This window comes from Oncorhynchus tshawytscha, linkage group LG17 (genome assembly GCF_018296145.1).
Source record: "Oncorhynchus tshawytscha isolate Ot180627B linkage group LG17, Otsh_v2.0, whole genome shotgun sequence".
Lineage (NCBI taxonomy): Eukaryota > Metazoa > Chordata > Actinopteri > Salmoniformes > Salmonidae > Oncorhynchus > Oncorhynchus tshawytscha.
Window position 1 is genome coordinate 995,001 of NC_056445.1, and position 24,336 is coordinate 1,019,336.

The 24,336-nt window shown below is 44.8% G+C and overlaps 1 protein-coding gene across 2 annotated transcripts in view; it reads right to left on the reverse strand.

The window, feature by feature from the left end:
- The window catches only part of col4a3 (collagen, type IV, alpha 3), a 123,484-nt gene that overhangs the window by 73,374 nt on the left and 25,774 nt on the right, over positions 1–24,336 (reverse strand). For both annotated transcript variants that reach the window (XM_042300006.1, XM_024376668.2), the window contains exons 2-5: positions 13,848–13,904; positions 1,283–1,372; positions 976–1,020; positions 743–787 (exon numbers count right to left, since the gene is read on the reverse strand). In XM_042300006.1, coding sequence (XP_042155940.1) covers positions 743–787; positions 976–1,020; positions 1,283–1,372; positions 13,848–13,904 — 237 coding nt within the window. The remainder of the gene's footprint in view (positions 1–742; positions 788–975; positions 1,021–1,282; positions 1,373–13,847; positions 13,905–24,336) is intronic.

Sequence of the window (24,336 nt, forward strand, 5' to 3'; positions counted from 1 at the left end):
AAGTGGTCAAAATAGCTGATTTGTGTTAAGTCACAATGTTTTAGTAAATTGAAAAAATCTCTTTAAAAAATCTCTTTGGTTTTAGAGGACTACAAAAGCTAGGCACACTAGTCTGGACAGGTTTGCACTTTTAAAAGTTTGCATGGCATGTTTTAGCTTAAACTGTGTATTTTTATTTTATTTTTTATAATCTTTATTTTACTAGGCAAGTCAGTTAAGAACAAATTCTTATTTTCAATGACGGCCTAGGAACAGTGGGTTAACTGCCTGTTCAAGGGCAGAACGACAGATTTTGTACCTTGTCAGCTTGGGGATTTGAACTTGCAACCTTTCGGTTACTAGTCCAATGCTCTAAACACTAGGCTACACTGCCGCCCCGCCCCGCCCCGCCCCGGTATGAAAAATAGTTCCAAAGAATAAGTATGTAGAAAAGGAAATGTAAATCAAATGTGTGTGCTTGCTTGCCTTGACGTATTTACGGTTGTGAAATAGTAAACATAAGAGAAGTGGCAAATCCAAAATGCACCATTAAAGGCTATGGAGCTTTTATGCAAATATGAAACAGTCAAATATAAATACTATCAAAAAGCTTCTGCCAAGTAATGTAAGTTGAGTCAGTCTGCACATTTCAACGTTGGTGTGGTGTTTGGAGCATAAACGGTTCAAGAACAGTGGCGAATCCATATATTTCCTAATGAAACCTATAGGATGCCATCTGAGACAGTCTAATAGTATTACTTACTGGCTGCCCAGGTGGTCCAGAGAACCCAGGTTTCCCAGGGAGACCCTGTTAAAACAATAGGTACTGTTAGAGTCGATCCTAGCAGTGGACCCAACTGACAAAACAGAAGAAGTGTGGGTGTGACCAAAAACAATAGAGCAAACCCATTAGGAGTAACATGTAGAGCCTAGTAATGTAAACCAATAATCACGTGCAGTCAATCACACACACTGTTTTCCAAACACACTCCATACCCGTGAGCCTTTGGGTCCTGACAATCCAGGAAAGCCAAGATTTCCCTGTGAATCCAAATACATGCAGCCAGTTGGCAATACATTTAATGAACACAAAATCATTCTAAAATCTCACCACACAAAACGATTGTTTACTGATACAATGTTTCAACACACAGGCATGCAGACATACACACACTCACATAAAGAATAATGGAAAATAGTATTTACTATGAGACTGACACACACACACACACACACACACACACACACACACACACACACACACCTATATCTCATGTAATAACAAATACAGTGAGACTCTCACCTTAGGGCCAAAAGGTCCAGGATTACCTTCAGAACCTGGATAACCAACCACTCCTGGCAACCCATCATAACCTGGATACCCAGGCTCACCCTATGAAGAGAGAGAGAGAAGAGAGAACATTGATAAATAAAGGAAAGAGAGATGTTTTTTTCTTCTAGTTTTTCATTGTTACTCATGCAGAATTACTACAATGTCCAGTTATCAAACAACAGGCTAGAAGAGATGCAGTACCACCTTCAGCTGATGTAACACCATATTCATTGACTAGCAGCAGTCATTTCAATTGGTAAAACACACTTGATAGAACTGCTCTACAAATTCCTTACTGATTTGTGATCGAGAAATAAATCACCATTACTGTTCCCAACAGACATAGCAATCACACATTCACTAACCAACGCACATTCTAGTCCCTTTCTTTAAGCTCAGTCCTTCATGCACTGAGGTACAGGTGTGTGACAGCACTGATAACATCTAGGCCTTTGGGAGTCAACGCGTTCACACACATCATGAGATATCATTAGATAATTATAGACTCACACAAGCACGCACACACACATATACACACACGCACGCACACAAATACACACACACACACACACACACACACACACACACACACACACACACACACACACACACACACACACACACTCACCTGAGGTAATGAACTATCTGGGTGGCCAAACCCTGACACCAGTTCCCTAGCAACTAAACAGCTCAAGCTGCTCAGCAGCACAAGTGGGTTTTGTATCTATATGCAGTCAGAGAGTAACAGTTCACACCTGTCACACCTGACTCAGCAAACTAACAAGCAACACTAAATGGATTGCAAACGGGTTAGCATAACTTTAAACAAACAAAAAATTGTTGTTCTAAATATTAGCTAGCTGGTGTGATGACTTTCCCTCCTGGATGGAGATCAACGGTGCCGGTTAAACGAAGGTTTCAAGACCCCCCTCTCCTGGGGAAGTTGGCCAGTTTTATGATGGTCGTAAATACATTGTAGGAACTGTCTCTCCATAGCCATGCAGTATTGAGGGGAAAGAACCCTTTTGATACAAGGATATTCTTCCCGCCAAAACTACAACATCCAAAAGTAGATAATGAAACAATATTCCTAACACAAAGAATGTGGGAAATGATCGGGAGGGACACAAGAACAATCATGTCAGATCATTTATGGTTTGGTGATATCATTAAAAATGTTATTACGGAAATATTGTAACTTTAAGAGCTTTCACAATGTATATATCAGACTTACATCTAAATGTTGCCAAACTTATAAGATTAAATATGAAACTATTTCTGAAAAGACAGCAACGTGATTTTAGCCTTCTAAATGAGAAATTGTATTTCATATAAAGTTTTATCAGGTCAGTAACCACGTCCACGTGAGCACAGCGATTATGCCAGCATGATGGAATGCCCCTTTTGACTAGAGCACTTCAAATGGACTCCTAACTAAATTTACATTAGACCAGAAAATGTGGAACAGTGGCTACACATTGATATGGTTGCCATTTAAATATATCAAAACAGGCCGAGTTGCTACCGATGTGTAGAGTGGTTCTAGCTGTATCCTCAATAATCAACCATTAAGACCAGCCAACAGTGCAAGCTGAACGTGACAAAAGGTTTAAAAACTACAAGACCAGAAAATTCTATGACATTCAGACTCTCGACGAGTGAAGAGGAAGACTATACCAAATATTCTCAGTCTGCAGCTGGGTAAGGTAACGTAGTCTAGGACACTCGACTGAAGATGAGAGACAAAGAACAATTTCCTTTCACCACCATAGATACCACTAAAGGATCTATTCTAACAAGCCTCTTTGAACACCGCATGGTACACCTCTGGAGGACCCGTTCCAACAGACACTCCTAGACCAAGAAGCTACGACTACAAAGGGCATGGTAACCTCTGATGGACAACCAGAGACTTACACAACCAGAGACCTCTGTCAAACTGATTTTCCATAGATGGACCAGGCAATTTCAACAGAGAGAGAAGACAAATACATTCAAGAGTAAATACATATACATTGCAATTATTTTCAAATGAGCGGTCATTCATGTGCAAAGTATTCACATTCCCATGAGTATAGTTTTCCAACTGTATGTACGATAAGTTGACTCTCTCTGTCTCTACCCCTCTTTACATGCCCCTCCCTTTTCATTATGTACCAAGCAGTCATATCGCGTTAGTCCACTAGGGACTTTTCAATGCATTATGTTAGTAATCGATGTATAATCCATCCTGTGGTTGTGTTTATGTAATTCTGTGTGTTTATTTCATTAGTTAGTAAATAAATAACAAGGTCAATTTGTGTATCGTTGAATCATCATGCAGACTAGGGTTCGTGCAGATTTAAAGTCAACGACATTCAGAATGAGACTGATATGAGGTAATAATAATTAATGGTTGACTTATATGATAACGATATTTCCTCCAACGCTTTAATGAAAAGTTGCCTCTCGGTCCGAAAAAACACACATTTTTTGGAGACTTGTGGGGGGAATGCTGATGATGTCGTCCACTGTATGCGCTTTCGGTAGCCTGATTGAGTCCAGACGGAGGAGAAATCTGCACAGTATGCATCCCTGACCACCTCCTGAAGTGCTCAGCCAGATCTGAACATAATCGGACCACAAAGCAACTTTTGTGCATCTAGAACCGTCTTTTCAATGCGATCTTCGTATTCTGATAGCATAAGTTGCATGTAAGTGTCAAGTGTAGACATGACCTTGCAGTTGGGGCAGTCATATCACAGTTTGCAACCTACGGTCACCGGGCCAAATCCTCAAGTGAGATCAGGTTCCGTATTCACAAAGATCTAGAATTAAATTAGGTGTTTTCTTGCAGAGAATGGAAATGTGGCTATATACTCACAACCCAACCCAAGAAGACACACATACCCCTGAGGGGCTGGAAGTAATGGGTCGACCGCAAAGGAGCGCCCCTGGAGCAAATATTGGGTGCCTTGCTCAAGGGCACAATAGCAGGGGATGGTAACTGGAACGATGTCAGTGACCCAGATTTTACCGTCTGAACTGGGATTCAAACTGGCAACCCTCTGGTTGCTGGCCTACTTCTCTAACCACTAGGTAACCTGCCACTCTGTATCAGTTTTACCTTTAAGATCATAATTAATAAGATAACTGTCAGGATTTGACCAGGATTGTTCTGGTTTTGGCCAGTAGATGCCCCCATTGTGCTTTTTGACCCTTTTGTTTTCCCTTGTTTGCAGTTATTATTTGCACCTGTGCCTCGTTTCCCTTGAATGTATTTAAACCCTTAGTTTTCCTCAGTTCTTTGCTCTGTGTTTGAATGTTAGCAACCAGCCTCAGCGATGCTGTGAACATTTGTTGCTCCAGTTGGACTCTCTTGTGGTAATCTGTTTTTGTTCTCGTTTATTTATTTTTAATTATCTTTTGAGGCTTTTTTTCTGCTGTACCTACCACCTTGTGGATTTACCTTTTGACTTGGAGGATTACCTTTTTCTCTTGGAATTACTTTTGACGTTGTGGATTTATATTTTTGCCTGAAGAACTTTTCCTTTTTCCTTTTTTAAAACACAGTCTCAAGTACTGCTGTGTCTGCCTCATCTTCTGGGTTCTGCCGACTATTAGTGGCTCAGTTTGCTAAGTGACTGTTTCTCACAACGGAGACCCGAGTTCGTAACCGGGTCTTGACAATAACATGGACAGGGGGACCTGATCCTAAATCTGCACTTCTACTCCAAGAAGCTTTATGAATACGGAGTGACTGTTCTTGTGCTGAAGATTCTCTGCGTGTGCGGATCCATAGACATTTAAACTAGTAGATAGTTGTAGCACTGAATTCATCCATGTATACCTATGGAAAACTCTCAATGGCGCATGAAGCCTGTACTTATTTGAATTTGAAATGTGCCATATTGCTGAATGGCACCAAAAAATCACGAAGGATCATGGTGAAAGTGACTGTAACTAGCAAAGGATCATGGTTGATGTAGAAGTTGTAATCCTGCCTGAGCGAGTCAACCGGCAAAGGGTGTGCATGAGAATCTCCTCATAGCCTGCTGGCCATTGATTTTTTTTGTATTTGTATTTATTAAGGATGCCAGGGCAGCAGCTACTCTTCCTTGGGTCCAGCAACATTAAGGCAGTTATATACAATAAGAAATCTGACATGGTATTACATTTCATAACATTTTTCACAACACATTAAGTGTTTGCCCTAAGGCCACTACCCTACTACAACATATCTACAATACAAAATCCATGTGTACGTGTGTGTAGAGTGTGTGCATCATTGGTTTGGATGTATGTGTCTTTGCCTGCGTGTGATTGGTCTGTGTCAGCACGTGGTCCTGTGTGACAACAAATGTAGTAGTCAGAATGGATCACACATTCATTTCTTATCTTGATACTGTATGTATCAAACTTTTGTTTAAAAATTACCCTGGGAATTGAACTTGATCATAATAAACACATTTTAGAGGCCGAAACATCAGAAGCCCCCAAAAATTGGCCCGTTCTGGTGATCACATTTTACATAGGCTTTTGGCACCACTAGGTTGCTATGCAGTAGCCGACCAGGAGAGCTCTTGACTACACGCTCCAGACTGGACACTAGGGTCCTGTGAGGATCACGTTCTGCGCATTTGTTTATGCTCTACTTTACGCTCTGCCCTACTCATAGGGAATAGGCTACTACGGCAAAAAACTGTAATACCTTGTGTTTCACCGAGTCGTGGCTGAATGACGACACAGATAATATACAGTTGGCTGGGTTTTCCGTGCACTGGCAGGACAGAACAGCTACACCTGGTAAGACAAGGGGTGATGGTGTGTGTCTATTTGTCAATAACAGCTGGTGCACGATTTCTAATATTAAGGAAGTCTCGAGGTATTGCTCGCCTGAAGGAGAGTACCTCATGATAAGCTGTAGACCACACTATCTACCAAGAGAGTTTTCATCTATATATATACATATATTTTTTAGCCATTTTCTTACCACCACAAACCAATGCCAAACTCAACAAGCTGTATAAGGCCATAAGCAAACAAGAAAATGCTCACCCAGAAGCAGTGCTCCTAGTGGGCCGGGGACTTTAATGCAGGCAAACTTAAATCCGTTTGACCTCATTTCTACAAGCATGTCACATGTGCAACCAGAGGAGAAAAAAACTCTAGACTACCTTCACTCCCCACACAGAGACACATATAAAGCTCTCCCTCGCCCTCCATTTTCCAAATATGACCACAATTCTATCCTCCTGATGCCTGCTTACAAGCAAAAACTAAAGCAGGAAGTACCAGTGACAGCAGCTATAGAACTCTTTGAGGATCTGAGGACCCATGCCAAATCTTTTCATTTTCCTGATGGGAAATAGGCTTTGTTGTGCCCTCTTCATGACTGTCTTGGTGTGTTTGGACCATGATAGTTTGTTGGTAATGTGGACACAAAGGAGCTTGAAACTCTCGACCCGCTTCACTACAGCCTTGTCGATGGGAATAGGGGCGTGTTCGGCCCTCCTTTTCCTGTAGTCCAAGATCAGCTCCTTTGTCTTGCTCATATCGAGGGAGAGGTTGTTGTCCTGGCACCACACTGCCAGGTCTCTGACCTCCTCCCTATAGGCTGTCTCATCGTTGTCGGTGATCAGGCCTACCACTGTTGTGTCATCAGCAAACTTAATGATGCTGTTGGAGTTGTGCCTGGCCATGCAGTCATGTGTGAACAGGGAGTACAGGAGTTGATTGAGCAAGCACCCTTGAGGGTGTTGAGGATCAGCGTGGCAGATGTGTTGTTACCTACCCTTACCACCTGGGGGCGGCCCGTCAGGCAGTCCAGGATCCAGTTGCAGAGTATGATTAAGATGTGGCTAATTTTGTACAGTTGGATACTCTTCCAAAGGCACTAATCACTCCCCCATTCCTAACCGGAAGCAAATACTTGACATGTGTCCCTGAAGATTGGGACCAAGTGATGGTAAAAGCAAAGTGTCAGAAGATTGCTGCTTATCAACCGTTGGGACCCAAAGTTTGCACTGTAACGAGGGTGTCCACAAAGGGGTGGGGTGTAGATCGGCCATGGGATGAGAGATGTGTACCTAACCTGAGCACAGGGAAGTATTATCCACAGATACTCACTGTCACTGTCGCAGAACATAGGATATTATTGGAGATGTTCGTGGCTAAAAAAACAGGTAGGAGTTGGGAGACAGGTAGGGAGTATCTGAAAGATTCAGTCCTAGATCTATCGGTGAACCACAAAGGCAATAGGAGATCAGGAGCAGGAGACAAATTCAATGAAATAGATATTCATCAAGGCAGTCGAGGTAGGGACAGCAACTGAAGCAGCGGTAGTAGCGGTGAAGGATGCTATAGTAATAGCATAGAACTGGATTACGGCGCAAATGACGGGTATCTTGAAGTATGCATCATGGCCAGTGTTAGTGGTTCCTTTTTAGTATTGCTGGGATATCACCTTCTGAATGCGTTGATGTTGAAACATGTATACAGTGCTGATTTGCCATGTAAAATTATGCATAGCTTAACGCATTATTAATACTTGTTATGTTTTGTGTTTTCTTTTGGTTTTCAAGTCTTGTGATATCCCTCTTTGGAACCCGAAGGAGGAAAGGGAGAAAGTCAAAAGCTGCAGCTGAAATGTCATTATCAGTTGTGCAACAAGAGGGGGAATAAGAGTGTGCATAGTGTGATTATAAATCAGGCCATAAGTCTCAGAAGTGTAAACCTACAAATCAACTGAGAACGTTAACCCTTTCAAACGTACCATCACATCGTTCTAGAGTGGTCCCTGAAGCGTACGGTCACACCCGCTTATTTAGAACGCTTATTTAGAACGGACAGTTTCGAATCATGCAACAATGAGCTGGCCACACTTTTTTCAGAAACTATTTACAGAAACACAGTCCTTACAAAGTTATGTCCAGAATGTGAGCAGTTTATTTTTGGATGCAATGTTCAGATATTCACAGAAGTATCTATAGCATAACACAATCATCCAAACCGGAAAAATGTAGGCTAACTGAGGAAAGATTGACGCAACACAAGTGGTCCTATTTTGGCCAGCGAAGAGCCCGGATCTCAATCTCATTGAGCACGTCTGGAACCTGTTGGATCAGAGGGTGAGGGCTATGGCCATTCCCCCCAGAAATGCCCGGAAACTTGCAGGTGCCTTGGTGGAAGAGTGGGGTAACATCTCACAGCAAGAACGGGCAAATCTGGTGCAGTCCATGAGGAGGACATGCACTGCAGTATTTAATGCAGCTGGTGGCCACACCGGAAACTGACTGTTACTTTTGATTTTGACCCCCCCCTTTGTTCAGGGACACATTATTCCGTTTCTGTTAGTCACATGTCTGTGGAACTTGTTCAGTTTATGTCTCAGTTGTTGAATCTTGTTATGTTCATACAGTTGACAGTGAGAGGATGTTTCTTTTTTGCTTTTTATTTTGTTTATTAGCACTTCATATACTCTTTGGTAATAACATTCAATCTGAATAATAATATCACAAAACAAATCATAAGGCTAGAGAAATGTATCAACAAATATTACGAAAACAAGCAACACTAAAACATAATGGAGAGTAAACATCGAGAATCAACCTCCAAATTAAAACGCAACTCCTCCACAGATACAAACAATTGATACTTTTTACCACTGGTACTGGTAAGTGTGGAAAGTGATCTGTAAAATTCAAAGTGTCAAAGTGTCAAACTGGGCATACTTGAATTAGTCAGTAAGGATATAAAGGAGTTGAAGGCGAGCCTTGAAACAAGTGACGAAAGAGCTATGATAATGGCAACAAAAAAAAAACAGCTAAACGAACGTTTAATGAACTAGGAGAACATCTTTCAGAGAGAAGCCTTACTAGACCTACAGACTAGATCTATGAGAGAAAATCTAGTACTTACGGGTATCCAAGAAAGAGAAGGAGAAGTTCCTGAAAACATAGAAGGAAGGAATTCTTTCTTACAGCACTTCAAATCACACTCGATGCTGTCGATAAAATCCAACTCGAACGTGTACTCCGTTTCGGACAAAGAGGACAGAGGTATGAGCATCCAATCGTTGCCAAATTTGCTTTCTTTAAAGGATAAAGTAATGGTTAAAAGCCTGGGTAAAAGACTCGCTGGCATGAAAATAAGCATGAATGAGCAGTTCCAGAGGGAGATTGCAGAACGGTGCAAAGTTCTGTATCCAATCTTCATGAGAATAGATTAAAAGGGAAGCGTGTAGCTCTCGTAGTTGATAAACTGTATATTGACAACCAACCAAATGTTCCGAGACACAAAGACTATTCCATGGCTATTCTAAAAATTACAAAGTTCTCAGAGTCGCCAAAACAATGGAACACCCAATACTAGCCATTGTAGGGATTGTAATAATAAAATAAATAGATAGGGCCTGCTATAAGCTGCCTATATGCAGCCAAAGCAGAAAGATACATGCGGTCAGAGCAGCACTGCCCCCTCAAGATTCTGAGCCTGCCTGGCAGGGTTGGACCTACAAAGCCATAGCCCCTGATGAGAAAGCATAACATACAAGGAAATTCTCAAAGCTGCAAATGTGAACCTTGTTGACCTTGTACCTAGCCGGTGGGGATTCCGGTGGGGTACCCCCACCCAGGTAGTGGCAGTGCTGGCAACACTGGCTGCAGTAACCCATGGGGAGGGGGGTCACACTCTGACAATCAGAGAGGCCCTGGTGGCACAAAATAATCTAAGGTCTGACTGCACAAAGATGCTTGGGAAAATGGTCACAACTCGGGACCAGCATGTGTGTGTTTCAGGGGAACAGGGTGGATCTGATCTCCATCACCTAGGACTTGACAATGGTTAATCAAATCTAAACATTTTGCCAAGTTTTGCTCAATCTTGCATGCTTTCTCAAACCGATTTAGCTGTATATGCATCCATAAATCAGGTCCTTTCTTGAGTTGGGCTCTTGGGATGTAACAACCGTTGAGCATCTGAGCATATGGTTGAGTGTGTGTGTGTGTGTCTGTGTGTGTGTGTGTGTCTCTGTGTGTGTGTGTGTGTGTGTGTGTATCCCATATCTGTTGGTTGCAAGGCAAGGGGGTAAGGATATTAGGGATAATATAGGAGGAATCACAATAATTGTTTGCAAAAATTATTTACATAATTTGAGTCAATTGGAGGTGTACCTGTGGGATATACACTGCTCAAAAAAATAAAGGGTAATAAACACTAAAATAACACATCCTAGATCTGAATGAATGAAATATTCTTATTAAACACTTTTTTCTTTACACAGTTGAATGTGCTGACAACAAAATCACACAGAAATTATCAATGGAAATCAAATTTATCAACCCATGGAGGTCTGGATTTGGAGTCACACTCAAAATTAAAGTAGAAAACCATACTACAGGCTGATCCAACTTTGATGTAACGTCCTTAAAACAAGTCAAAATGAGGCTCAGTAGTGTGTGTGGCCTCCACGTTCCTGTATGACCTCCCTACAACGCCTGGGCATGCTCCTGATGAGGTGGCGGATGGTCTCCTGAGGGATCTCCTCCCAGATCTGGACTAAAGCATCTGCCAACTCCTGGACAGTCTGTGGTGCAACGTGGCGTTGGTGGATGGAGCAAGACATGTCCCAGATGTGCTCAATTGGATTCAGGTCTGGGGAACGGGCGGGCCAGTCCATAGCATCAATGCCTTCCTCTTGCAGGAACTGCTGACACACTCCAGCCACATGAGGTCTAGCATTGTCTTGCATTAGGAGGAACCCAGGGCCAACCGCACCAGCATATGGTCTCACAAGGGGTCTGAGGATCTCATCTCGGTACCTAATGGCAGTCAGGCTACCTCTGGCGAGCACATGGAGGGCTGTGTGGCTCCCCAAAGAAATGCCACCCCACACCATGACTGACCCACCGCCATACCGGTCATGCTGGAGGATGTTGCAGGCAGCAGAACGTTCTCCACGGCGTCTCCAGACTCTGTCACGTCTGTCGCATGTGCTCAGTGTGAACCTACTTTCATCTGTGAAGAGCACATGGCGCCAGTGGCGAATTTGCCAATCTTGGTGTTCTCTGGCAAATGCCAAACGTCCTGCACAGTGTTGGGCTGTAAGCACAACCCCCACCTGTGGACGTTGGGCCCTCATACCACTCTCATGGAGTCTGTTTCTGACCGTTTGAGCAGACACATGCACATTTGTAGCCTGCTGGAGGTCATTTTGCAGGGCTCTGGCAGTGCTCCTCCTGCTCCTCCTTGCACAAAGGCGGACGTAGCGGTGTTGTTTAAGTGTTCCCTTTATTTTTTTGAGCAGTGTATTTCTAGGCCTACCTTCAAACTCAGTGCCTCTTTGCTTGACATCATGGGAAAATCTAAAGAAATCAGCCAAGACCTCAGAAATACAATTGTAGACCTCCACAAGTCTGGTTCATCCTTTCCAAATGCCTGAAAGTACCATGTTCATCTGTACAAACAATAGTACGCAAGCAGCCATCATACCGCTCAGGAAGGAGACGGGTTCTGTCTCTTAGAGATGAACGTACTTTGGTGGGAAAAGTGCAAATCAATCCCAGAACAACAGCAAAGGACCTTGTGAAGATGCTGGAGGAAAAGTACAAAAGTATCTATATCCACAGTAAAACGAGTCCTATATTGACATAACCTGAAAGGCTGCTCAGCAAGGAAGACGCCACTGCTCCAAAACCGCCATAAAAAAGCCAGACTACAGTTTGCACCTGCATATGGGGACAAAGATCGTACTGTTTGGAGAGATGTCCTCAGGTCTGATGAAAGAAAAATATAACTGTTTGGCCATAATGACCATGGTTATGTTTGGAGGAAAAAGGAGGAGGCTTGCAGGCCGAAGACACCAGCCCAACAGTGAAGCACGGGGGTGGCAGCATCATGTTGTGGGGGTGCTTTGCTGCAGAGGGACTGGTGCAGTTCACAAAATATATGACATCTTGAGGCAGGAAAACTATGTGGATATATTGAAGCAACATCTGAAGACATCAGTCAGGAAGTTAAAGCTTGGTCGCAAAAGGGTCTTCAAAATGGACAATGACCCCAAGCATACTTCCAAAGTTGCGGCAAAATGGCTTAAGGACAAAAAAATCAAGGTAATTGGAGTGGCCATCACAAAGCCCTGACCCCAATCCTTTAGAAAATATGTGGGCAGAACTGAAAAAACGTGTCTCGAGCAAGGAGGCATACAAACCTGACTCAGTTACACCAGCTCTGTCAGGAGGAATGGGCCAAAATTCACCCAATTTATTGTGGGAAGCTTGTGGAAGGCTACCCGAAACGTTCGACCCAAGTTAAGCAATTTAAAGGCAATGCTCCCAAATACTAATTGAGTGTATGTAAACTTCTGATTCACTGGGAAACTTCAGACTTCAACTGTATAGAGAGAAATTGCATTACTATAGACAGCTTCACTACAGTACAAATGTACCCCTAACAAGATGTTATTCCCCAATATCTGATATCTTCCCATTGCTTGTTGTAAGCATAGATGTACTGTAGACAAAGACAAACATATTGAATTATAGAAAGGTTTAGACAAATTGAGTGAACAAACATGAACGATGACATGAACATGCTTGGCTACTAACTTGACATCCCTGAGCTGCTTGCCTCAATAAATTAATGCTAGAACATTGGTTGCCAGGATTAGCTATTTGTATCTAGCCTCTTAATAATTGCATAATGTTGCCAGATAGGCACATATTCATTATAGTAAAAATGAGTCGGTGATGCAATGATTCACTATCTTGCTAGATCCTCCAGAGACGCACATGGCCTATTGCATTTATTCACATAATAATGAAGTCAGATTGATAAATGAGAAAGGCACGGTTATCCCTCTCCCTCGGTTACATGGATACGGTCTTTTGTAACTCTTCTGTACAGGAGACAGTCTTTTGCAACATCCTTTTATCTCCTGGGGAAATTGATAATTAAGACCGAATATTGTCCCTTTGAGTTACTTTCCCCTTCTTTCGATCAGCTCCTTTTGTTGGTAGTGATAACATTTTGCGATGATTGATCATTTCGAGCTCCAAGTCTGTGCACTCTGAGGCTGAGGGGGAGCCTAGAGTTTAGTCAGAGTGAAATTCTCACGCTCCACGGAGAGAACAAGCCACTCACAGCCAAGGTAAAAACCTTTTATCCAAACATGGACTGTGTACTCAGGGAAAACAGGGTGATGAAGGAGTAGCTGTTGGACATACAAACCCGAAGCATGCTCTCTGGAGGAAGTTTCAAGACGGACTGCATGAAATCTCTGATTGTGACCTCTGGATTATTGGAAGCATTTGGGAACTAGCATAGGTGTGATGAGGTATGATGAGGTAAGGTGATTAGGTGAGATGCAGAGCAGCAGGGAATTTGTCTAGAATCAAACCGTACAACATAAACAGAATAACATACACCCCCCCCACCCACACAACAAGGTCATTTGTTAATTAGGTAGCAAGGGGCGAGTCTTTCACTCTCTTTCTGGAATAGGATTAATAAATAAAATAAAGTATAATATAGAGGGTTATAGTGTTAAGCCACTTACCTTACTGCCTTTTACTCCATCACAGTGACACCTGGACTTTCCGGTGCAGCTACACACCTGGGGACAAACGGGACAACAGTCAGTTTCACACACCCAACTCACTAAGTTGGCCTGAATACAGTATAACATGGAATGGCAACACTCCAGGTAAAACCCTGACGTAACATTCAGGTGACATTGATAGAACCTTGGTTCAATTTATGTTTCCTAGTGGAGAAAAAAGTGCTAAAGCATTTAAAGTGTTTGGAAGTGTGTTGTTACACTGATGACTGGTCTATGTTTACTCTGTATTTGAGAAAATCCTCTCACACATCCTCTAACAATTATCACCAACAGCACTATTTAGTAGACAGAAATTCAAAGGATTCCTCGCTAAACACGACATTCTACAGAACCTCGGCACGTACATTTGCATACTGTATTATATTCTGTTTGTCTTCCACTACTAGGGCTGGGAGTGCAAGTCATTGCGTGTGTGTTTGAGCTGATTATCCGCAGCGCTGTAAAGAACAACCAATCTTCACAACGCCTGGAGAGGCATTTAACCAGTCAATTTGCTATAATTATCCTATATTGTGAAATAATCCTAAATATAGCATCTGGAACACTCACGTTGAGTCAATAATCCTCTCACAAAAAGGCATACTCACAAACCCACCCAGAAACCCCAGTGGTTCAGTTCTGTCATGCTCAGGATGCTATGTTGACCTGAAACATGTCATATCTCAGACCTTCTTATCTCAGGTGAGTACCTTCCTGAAGTAGGTCAGACACAACAAGAATGCATGATAATCTTGTATCAAGTTAGAGCTGCTGGTTTGATTTGCCTTATTTTTCCTTGTTTCCCAAGGTAACAGAATCTCCTTTTGTTGACTGACTGTTGCGTGTTCCTAATGAATGAGATTGTCTGTGCCGGAAGAGAGACAGAGTTATCTGGGGAGATGCAGTGAGATAGACACTCTGTCCACAAGGATTGTTTGGGTTTCCGACGGAATGCAACACAAATGGAGCAGGGGTGGAGGGAGCAGGGGCGTATTTAGTCATTTGGATGCTCCAGGCAGAGGGCAGTCTGAGCCCCCCCTCCATCCCCTGTACTCTTGCACAATTTTTTTATGTCATTTTTTGCATTTAAAATGTCATGTAATTTAACAGTAAAAATGTGTTACCTTTTAATATGGCAAGAACACAACCAGTCAGGATGTTTTCATCTGATTGTCAAACACATCACTTCAAAAAGTATGTTACCTTTGTATGTTCATCCAAAATAATTTGCAAGTGGCTGAAACTATCTCACCGAATAAAGCATCTGTGCAAGCAAAACTGCTCCCCTCTGTTTTACTATATGTAGCCCATGTATCTGATGCTGTCTGGACAAAAACAGTATGACATGCCATACATTTTTGGGCAAGACAGCATCAGATACATGGGCTACACATACTGTACATGTCCTCTGCATCTGCCTCGTCGACAATGGCAGTATTATCAGCAGCGCCTGTCTTTTTTACTAAAGAAATTAGTTAATTAGTTAATATTTTCTGTTAACATTTAATATTCGTTATTTCATTTTCTTTTCTCTGTCCCACTCTGAAAGCGCTTAATTGCTGCAGCTTAATTTAAATAAAAGTGCTGTTTGCAATCATATTGTGTGAAACAATGCACAGGAACGCTGTATGCGTGAAAAAGTCCATTATTATGAACCAGTCTGTGAGTGATTAATGACTTGTTTAAACTATTATGAGAAAATCTTGGATTATATGAATATTGATATGAAACACCGGATATGCATATGTATGTAAATAAATTATTGCTCTTTTAATAGATGGGGCCTCATTAACCTGGGCACAGTGGAAAGGCAAAACCTCCTTCCCTCCCCATTTCCTTTGCATCTTTGAAGCTACCTGCAGATTTTGCTGCTCCTCAAGCGGAGAATGGGGGGGGACCTCAAGCAACAACAACAAAAAATATTACTAGCATTATTATCACGAAGCCTCTTGATGATGTGAGGCCTGAGGCAATTGCCTCTTCTGCTTAATGTTAAGTCTGTTACTGTGGGAGGGAGACAAGGAGATAGACAAGGTCCTATCTGTTGGAGACAAACACAAAGTCTCTTTCTCCCGCACAGGAGCACACACACACGAACGCATACACAGACACACGCACACACTTAAACACACACAAACACATCCAGACATAAACACTTGGAAAACTTTTTAAAAAAGATCAATAAAATAATAAATTGTATAGTGGTTTTACATTTTTATACTAACCATGTAGATAATATGATCATAGCAGAGTGATAGCAATGTAGGTGTCAAAAAACAGTGCAAGTGGGGAGGTGTGTGGAGCACTGTGTGCGTGTGTGTGCATCAGACTGTGTGTGAATTTGAATGATGTTATCGCCCTGGCAAAATCGCGGGCCCTGTGTGAAGGCTATGGCTCCACAGTCCCCTGATAACACATCATCAGACAGAGACCTGCACACACCTGGGGCATGCAGGAGAGAGAGAGAGAGCGAGAGAGAGGGGAGAAGGAGAGGGGAAAGAGAGGAGGAAAGAGAGTGGAGATGGAGGCAACATGAGGTGACAGGAAGAGAAGAGGAATCTGGAGTGAAAGAATGAAGAACAAAGTCGAAAAAGAAGAGGAGAGGGAGAGAGAGAGAAAAAGAGATTAAGGATGGACACAGGGATAGAGACAAAGACAGCATGAAGACCTAAATTACTCTGTTCTCTCACAAAGATTAACACTATTACCAGGGAAAACAGTAAAAAAGGACTGAGGACACTAATACTGTATCATAGCTTTCATAATCTAATAATATATTAAGACATTTTGAAAAGTTAATGAGTATATGTCTATTTATCAGTAACGAAACACAGTTTAGAGGAGTTGCATTTCACTACGGTTTCATCGAAAATGGCAACCTATTCTTTGTATAGCCCCTATGGGCCCTGGTTGAAAGTAATGCACCATATAGGGAATAGGGTGCCATTTAGGAAGCAGATTTTAACACCACCACTCAGTGTTAAGAGAAGAATAATGTGGAATCACTGTAAACACATTTCCTGACCACCTTTTTCAATATTTCCCATTTGTCTCATAAATCACAATAGTGAATCAGTGTTTTGCCTATAGGCTTTAACAGGCTCAGTAATCTGACCACAAACCCTTACACATAAACCCTTACAAGCACACACACACACACACACACACACACACACACACACACACACACACACACACACACACACACACACACACACACACACACACACACACACACACACACACACACACACACACACTTCATCCAAACCTGAGTGAGCCAACGCCAGCAGCCTTCCACTCCAACCCACCCAGAGTGGGTACAAATATACTGTCGGCATGTGGCACTCTCAAGAGATGGAGAAGATTAGAAAACACTGTATTCTCCAAGAATACCGGAGAACAGAAAACACTTTTCAAACCCATGGTGGCGGAACATCAAAGCCTGTAGAAAATGCAAAGGATTCCAAAACAAGGAGAAACGCTATATGTCAGTGTTCACAGCAAGCCAGCATGCTGGTGACGGCTGGTCTGTCATTTTCAGAATACACATCTCCAGATCTCTCCCCACCTAACCTCACCCCTTATAACCCACCTTGCCAGAAGCCTGCCAATATCCTCTGTAACAGTGAACTTCCTCAACCTCAGTGCTTACTATCTTACTTGTCAACCTCTCTCACCCCTTCCTTCACCTCTCCCCCTTCTCTCGTCCACTCTCAACCTCTGACCTTAGCAAGCACATACTGGCTCTGTTCTTCTCTCACACATCATAGTTGTCATAATCTAATAATATATTAAGACATTTTGATCAATGAGTATGTGTCTATATATCAGTAACACAACACAGTTTAGAGGAGTTGCATAATAACACTATGGTTTCATTACAAATGACAACCTATTCATTATATAGTGCATTACTTTTGATGTCGAAAGTAATGCACTATATAGGGAATAGGGTGCCATTTAGGATGCATAGGGTGTTCTTAACTGACTTGGCTAGTTAAATAAAGATTAAATTAAATTAAATTTAAAAATACTTGAACCTGAACCTATTTCATTCTAATATTGATCCCCCCTCCCCCATATCTCTCTATCGTTCTCAATGTCAATTTAAGGGCTTTATTGGCATGGGAAACATATGTTTACATTGCCAAAGCAAGTTAAATAGATAATAAACAATAACAAATGTACAGTAAACAATATGTTGTAATGATGTGCAAATAGTTAAAGTACAAAAGGGAAAATAAATAATCATAAATGTTGGTTGTGTATACATGTGTTCATTCTTCACTGATTGCCCTTTTCTTATGGCAACAGGTCGCAAATCTTGCTGCTGTGATTTCACACTGTGGTATTTCACCCAATAGATATGGGAGTTTATCAAAAACTCCCTCTCTCTCCCTAATCCCTCAATGTCTTTATACTGTCTCACTCTCTCTCACTTCCTTTCTCACCCTGTTTCTCCCTGGCTCAATAATGTCTCACTCTCTCGTCTTGTCTAGTGTCCTGGCTCAGCCCTGCACACAATTGGGGGGGGTGGGGTGGGGGGGCTTTACTGGCCTCATCGCGCTGTAGCAACTCCTTGTGGCGGGCCGGGCGCCTGCAGGCTAACTGATAACTTTGGTAGTCAGTTGGACAATGTTTCCTCCGACACATTGGTGCAGCTGGCTTCTGGGTTAAGTGGGCGGGTGTTAAGGACTCATGACTCGAAGAAGTCGAAAAAGTCATAAGACATGAATGATAATAGTATGGTTGCATTGGAAGGCAGAAAAACCCCAAAAATGGCTGACTATCTAAAAGAGGAGACACTGAACTATTAGCTAGATTAATTATAATTGTAATGCACTGTTCCTCACTCTTGTGCATCCTGGCTTTAGTCTAGCTTGGAAGATCTTGCTGGGGGACTTCATTAGTTATGTGGAGGGATGAGGAAGGGAGACAAGGGAACGTTAGAAGTGTGAAGCTTAAATCGGCCGGCATCAGAGCATTCACGGCAGCAAGCTTTGTCACGCCCTGACCATAGAGAGCCCTTGGTTCTCTATGGTGTTGTAGGTCAGGGCGTGACTAGGGGGTGTTCTAGTCGATTATATTTCTATGTTTGTGTTTGAGTATGATTCCCAATTAGAGGCAGCTGATTATCATTGTCTCTAATTGGGGATGATACTTAAGGTGTACCTGTTCCCACCTGCATTGTGTGGGATATTGTTTTGTGTCAGTGTGTTGAGCACGACGACTTCATGTTCCTTGTATGTTTATTCTTTTCTAGGTTTCACTTTAATAAAATAAGTGGAATTCAAATCATGCTGCGCCTTGGTCCGTCCTTCAAGACGATCGTGACAAGCTTGCATACTTGAACCAGGCCCAAGTCGTGAGCCTCGATGAATAGAAAATATCACAACAACACCTTGCTTTGTCTCTGTTTTCCCAGAGCATGCCTGAGCTGGGACAGACCTGTCCCACTCATGGTGGCAGTAGGTAGCCCCCTGGTCCAGTAGGCAGCCCCTATGCATAGATATTTAATCACGTCATTGAATTTATATGGCTCTGTGTGTGGGAGAGAGTGATCGAGCAGTCCTATATCTGTCCACTGATGCTGATCTGAGCTAATCAAACAGAACAGCTACACATATTCACACTTAGACAAGTAGTGTGTGAGCGCATGGTTCCCTGACTCTAGAGTTTCAAAACAGCAAATATTCTTCCACTGTTTCATCTTCACTGTGTAACGGTTTTCTAGTGGTGATGAAGGAGAGTCGGACCAAACTGCAGCGTGTCGATTGCGATCCATATTTATTAAACAAAACGTAAACACGACTAAACACTAAACACTACAAAACAATAAACGTAATGAAAACCGAAAACAGCCTATCTAGTGCAAACTAACAGAGAGTACAAGTAAGACACTAAGGACAATCACCCACGACAAACTCAAAGAATATGGCTGCCTAAATATGGTTCCCAATCAGAGACAACGATAAGCACCTGCCTCTGATTGAGAACCACTCCAGACAGCCATAGACTTTGCTAGACAACCCACTAAGCTACAATCCCAATACCACCACCAAAACCCCAAGACAAACACACCACAATTACAAAAACCCCATGCCACACCCTGGCCTGACCAAATACATAAAGATAAACACAAAATACTTTGACCAGGGCGTGACAGAACCCCCCCCCTAAGGTGCGGACTCCCGAACGCACCTCAAAACAAGAGGGAGGGTCCGGGTGGGCGTCTGTCCATGGTGGCGGCTCCGGCGCGGGACGTGGACCCCACTCATTTAATGTCTTAGTCCCCTCTCCCTTCGTCCCTGGATAGTCCACCCTCGCCGCCGACCATGGCCTAGTAGTCCTCACCCAGAACCCCACTGGACTGAGGAGCAGATCGGGACTGAAGGACAGCTCGGGACCGAGGCAGCTCGGGACTGAGGGGAAGCTCAGGAGTGAGAGAAAGCTCAGGAGTGAGAGAAAGCTCAGGAGTGAGAGAAAGCTCAGGAGTGAGAGGAAGCTCAGGAGTGAGAGGAAGCTCAGGAGTGAGAGGAAGCTCAGGAGTGAGAGGAAGCTCAGGCAGGTAGATAGATCTACCAGCTCCTGGCTGGCTGGTGGTTTCAGCAGATCCTGGCTGACTGGCAGATCCTGGCTGACTGGCAGATCCTGGCTGACTGGCAGATCTGGAAGAGTCTGGTTGACTGGCAGATCTGGAAGAGTCTGGTTGACTGGCAGATCTGGAAGAGTCTGGGTGACTGGCAGATCTGGAAGAGTCAGGTTGACTGGCGGATCTGGAAGAGTCTGGTTGACTGGCAGATCTGGAAGAGTCTGGCTGACTGGCAGATCTGGAAGAGTCTGGCTGACTGGCAGATCTGGCGGCGCTGGGCAGACTGGCGGCGCTGGGCAGACTGGCGGCGCTGGGCAGACTGGCGGCGCTGGGCAGACTGGCGACGCTGGGCAGACTGGCGACGCTGGGCAGACTGGCGACGCTGGGCAGACTGGCGACCCTGGGCAGACTGGCGGCGCTGGGCAGACTGGCGACGCTGGGCAGACTGGCGACGCTGGGCTGAGACGCTGGGCAGACTGACGACGCTGGGCCGACTGGCGATGCTGGGCAGACTGGCGATGCTGGGCAGACTGACGGCGCTGGGCAGACTGGCGACGCTGGGCAGACTGGGGGCACTGGCGGCGCTGGGCAGACTGGCGGCACTAGCTGCTCCATATAGGCTGACAGCTCTGGCGGCTTCTTACAGACTGACCGCTCTGGCGGCTCCGTGCTGACTGGCAGCTCCTTGCAGACTGGCAGCTCCTTACAGACTGACAGCTCCGTGCAGACTGACAGCTCCTTGCAGACTGGCAGCTCCTTGCAGACTGGCAGCTCCTTGCAGACTGGCAGCTCCTTGCAGACTGGCAGCTCCATGCAGACTGGCAGCTCCATGCAGACTGGCTGCTCTATGCAGACTGACATCTCTGGCTGCTTCATGCAGACTGACAGCTCTGGCTGCTCCATGTAGACTGGCTGCTTCATGCAGACTGGCAGCTCGGGCTGCTTCATGTAGACTGGCTGCTTCATGCAGACTGACAGCTCTGGCTGCTTCATGCAGACTGGCAGCTCTGGCTGCGCTGAACAGGCGGGAGACTCCTGCAGCGCTGTGTCGGAGGAAGGCTCTGGCTGCGCTGAACAGGCGGGAGACTCCGGCAGCGCTGGAGATGAGGAAAGCTCTAACAGCGCTAGAGAGGCGAGGCGCACTGTAGGCCTGATGCGTGGTGCTGGTACTGGTGGTACTGGACCGAGGACACGCACAGGAAGCCTGGTGCGGGGAGCTGCTACCGGAGGGCTGGGTTGTGGAGGTGGTACTGGATAGACCGGACCGTGCAGGCGCACTGGAGCTCTTGAGCACCGAGCCTGCCCAACCTTACCTGGTTGAATGCTCTCGGTTGCCCTGCCAGTGTGGCGAGGTGGAATAGCCCGCACTGGGCTATGCAGGCGAACCGGAGACACCGAGCGCAAGGCTGGTGCCATGTAAGCCGGCCCAAGGAGACGCACTGGGGACCAGATGCGTAGAGCCGGCTTCATGGCATTTGGCTCGACGCTCAATCTAGCCCGGCCGATACGAGGAGCTGGAATATACCGAACCGGGCTGTGCACCCGCACTGGAGACACCGTGCGCTCCACAGCATAATACGGTGCCTGCCCGGTCTCTCCAGCCCCCCGGTAAGCACAGGGAGTTTGCGCAGGTCTCCTACCTGGCATAGCCATACTCCCTGTAAGCCCCCCCCCATTTTTGGGGCTGACTCCCGGGCTTTCTTGCCAACCGTGTTCCCTCGTATCGCCGGCTCCTCTCTCCGGCTGCCTCTGCTCTCCTAAGTGCCTCCACCTGTTCCCATGGAAGGCGATCCCTTCCCGCCAGGATCTCCTCCCATGTGTAGCAACCCTTGCCATCCAATATATCGTCCCATGTCCAATCCTCATTGCGCCGCTGTTGCTGCCTTTGTTGCTGCCTCTCCTCTTTCTGCTGCTCCTGCCTGTTGACACGCCGCTTGGTCCGTTGGTGGTGGGTGATTCTGTAACGGTTTTCTAGTGGTGATGAAGGAGAGTCGGACCAAACTGCAGCGTGTCGATTGCGATCCATATTTATTAAACAAAACGTAAACACGACTAAACACTAAACACTACAAAACAATAAACGTAATGAAAACCGAAAACAGCCTATCTAGTGCAAACTAACAGAGAGTACAAGTAAGACACTAAGGACAATCACCCACGACAAACTCAAAGAATATGGCTGCCTAAATATGGTTCCCAATCAGAGACAACGATAAGCACCTGCCTCTGATTGAGAACCACTCCAGACAGCCATAGACTTTGCTAGACAACCCACTAAGCTACAATCCCAATACCACCACCAAAACCCCAAGACAAACACACCACAATTACAAAAACCCCATGCCACACCCTGGCCTGACCAAATACATAAAGATAAACACAAAATACTTTGACCAGGGCGTGACACACTGCCTCCCTCAAGAAGCCTCCCTACTGGGAGAGCAGGATGGAAGATAGGCCTACTGGCCTATTCTAATGTGACAATGTGCTGTTGCTATTGTAGCAACCTTAATCCAACACCTAGTGACAGTCGCTGGACCCGTGCTCGAGTCCCTGTCGGGGCTAGCCCCCCCCCTCCAAATTCGTTACATTATAAGGGGTAGAGCATGGGTGAGTTTCCCAGAAGCCTTGTAGCAAACTCTACGACATTATTTTTATTGACAAACCAGCCACAGCTGTGAGAGAGGGACAACTATAAAAACTATTTTTGATTGTCAATCTGTTGCTGTTCTGCTAGTGGAATAGGTCTGGGGCATACAGAGAAATAGAGATGACGACAATCGCTAAAAGGCTTTCGGGAAACCCACCCCAGGTCAGTAAAGGGATTGACTCTGTTCCCTGAGGGTGATTCCCAGTGGGCAAAACAGGTTGAAATGATGCGGTCATTTCAGTTTGCCCAGATATGCCTGTGTGGCACATGGAGATATGTGAAACTTGCTCCTCAGTATTACGTGTACACATTTTCGCCACTCAATTGCTAGTTTTTGAGTAGCGAGACCGGTAGAGATGCTTGAGGGAGGACGGTCAAAGTGTGTTCGTGAATCAGAGGTCCCGGGGTCGAACCAGGTACTGTATGCGCCAAAACGAGAGGAAGTGGTACTTGCTAAGCAAGCAGGGTGATGTCCTTTACATCCGCTGGGATAACTTGCAGAGAATGTAAATGTGTATTTTATGCTCACAAGCCAAACCCAACAAGACACACACACACACACACAAACACCCTGAGGGGTTGAAAGCAATGGGTCAGCCGCAGTTCAGCACCACCGGAGCAATTGTAGGGGGTCAAGTGCCTTTGCTCAAGGAAACGACGGCAGGGGATGGTGTCTAGGATGCTGCCAGCCCCTTACCCCACAGATTGCTCTAGTCAGATTTGAGATTCAAACTAGTAACCCTCCTTCTCTAACCGCTACACTACCTGTGTTAGGCCTCATGCATGGTTAAGGAGTACCCAACGACTGTGTGTCACTGAGCAGAAACAAGAGTGAACTGAGAAGAGGCCGCATAGCAGTTTTGTCCCAGAGTTCCTGAGTACCTCTCTTGTGTGTGTGACTGGGGTTTAAACCAATACCATTATAATCCCTGAGGACTAATGTAGGGGCGTAGGGGTTGGTGAGGTTGGCCGAGGGGGGAAATGGAGGGGGTTGGAGGGGTTTGAGGGGTGTCCCCATGCAAGGATGTCTGCGGTGCTGGGAACAGCACCCTCTGACCACCCGCTTTCCCCCGCCTCATTCCACCATCCCCCACCGGTGGGTGACTTCCTGGCGGATCGGCGTGCCTGTTGCTCTGTCTCATTCTGCTCGGGGTGTGAAACCACGCAGAAGACAAACAGGTCGGGATCCAAGCTGCCCATCG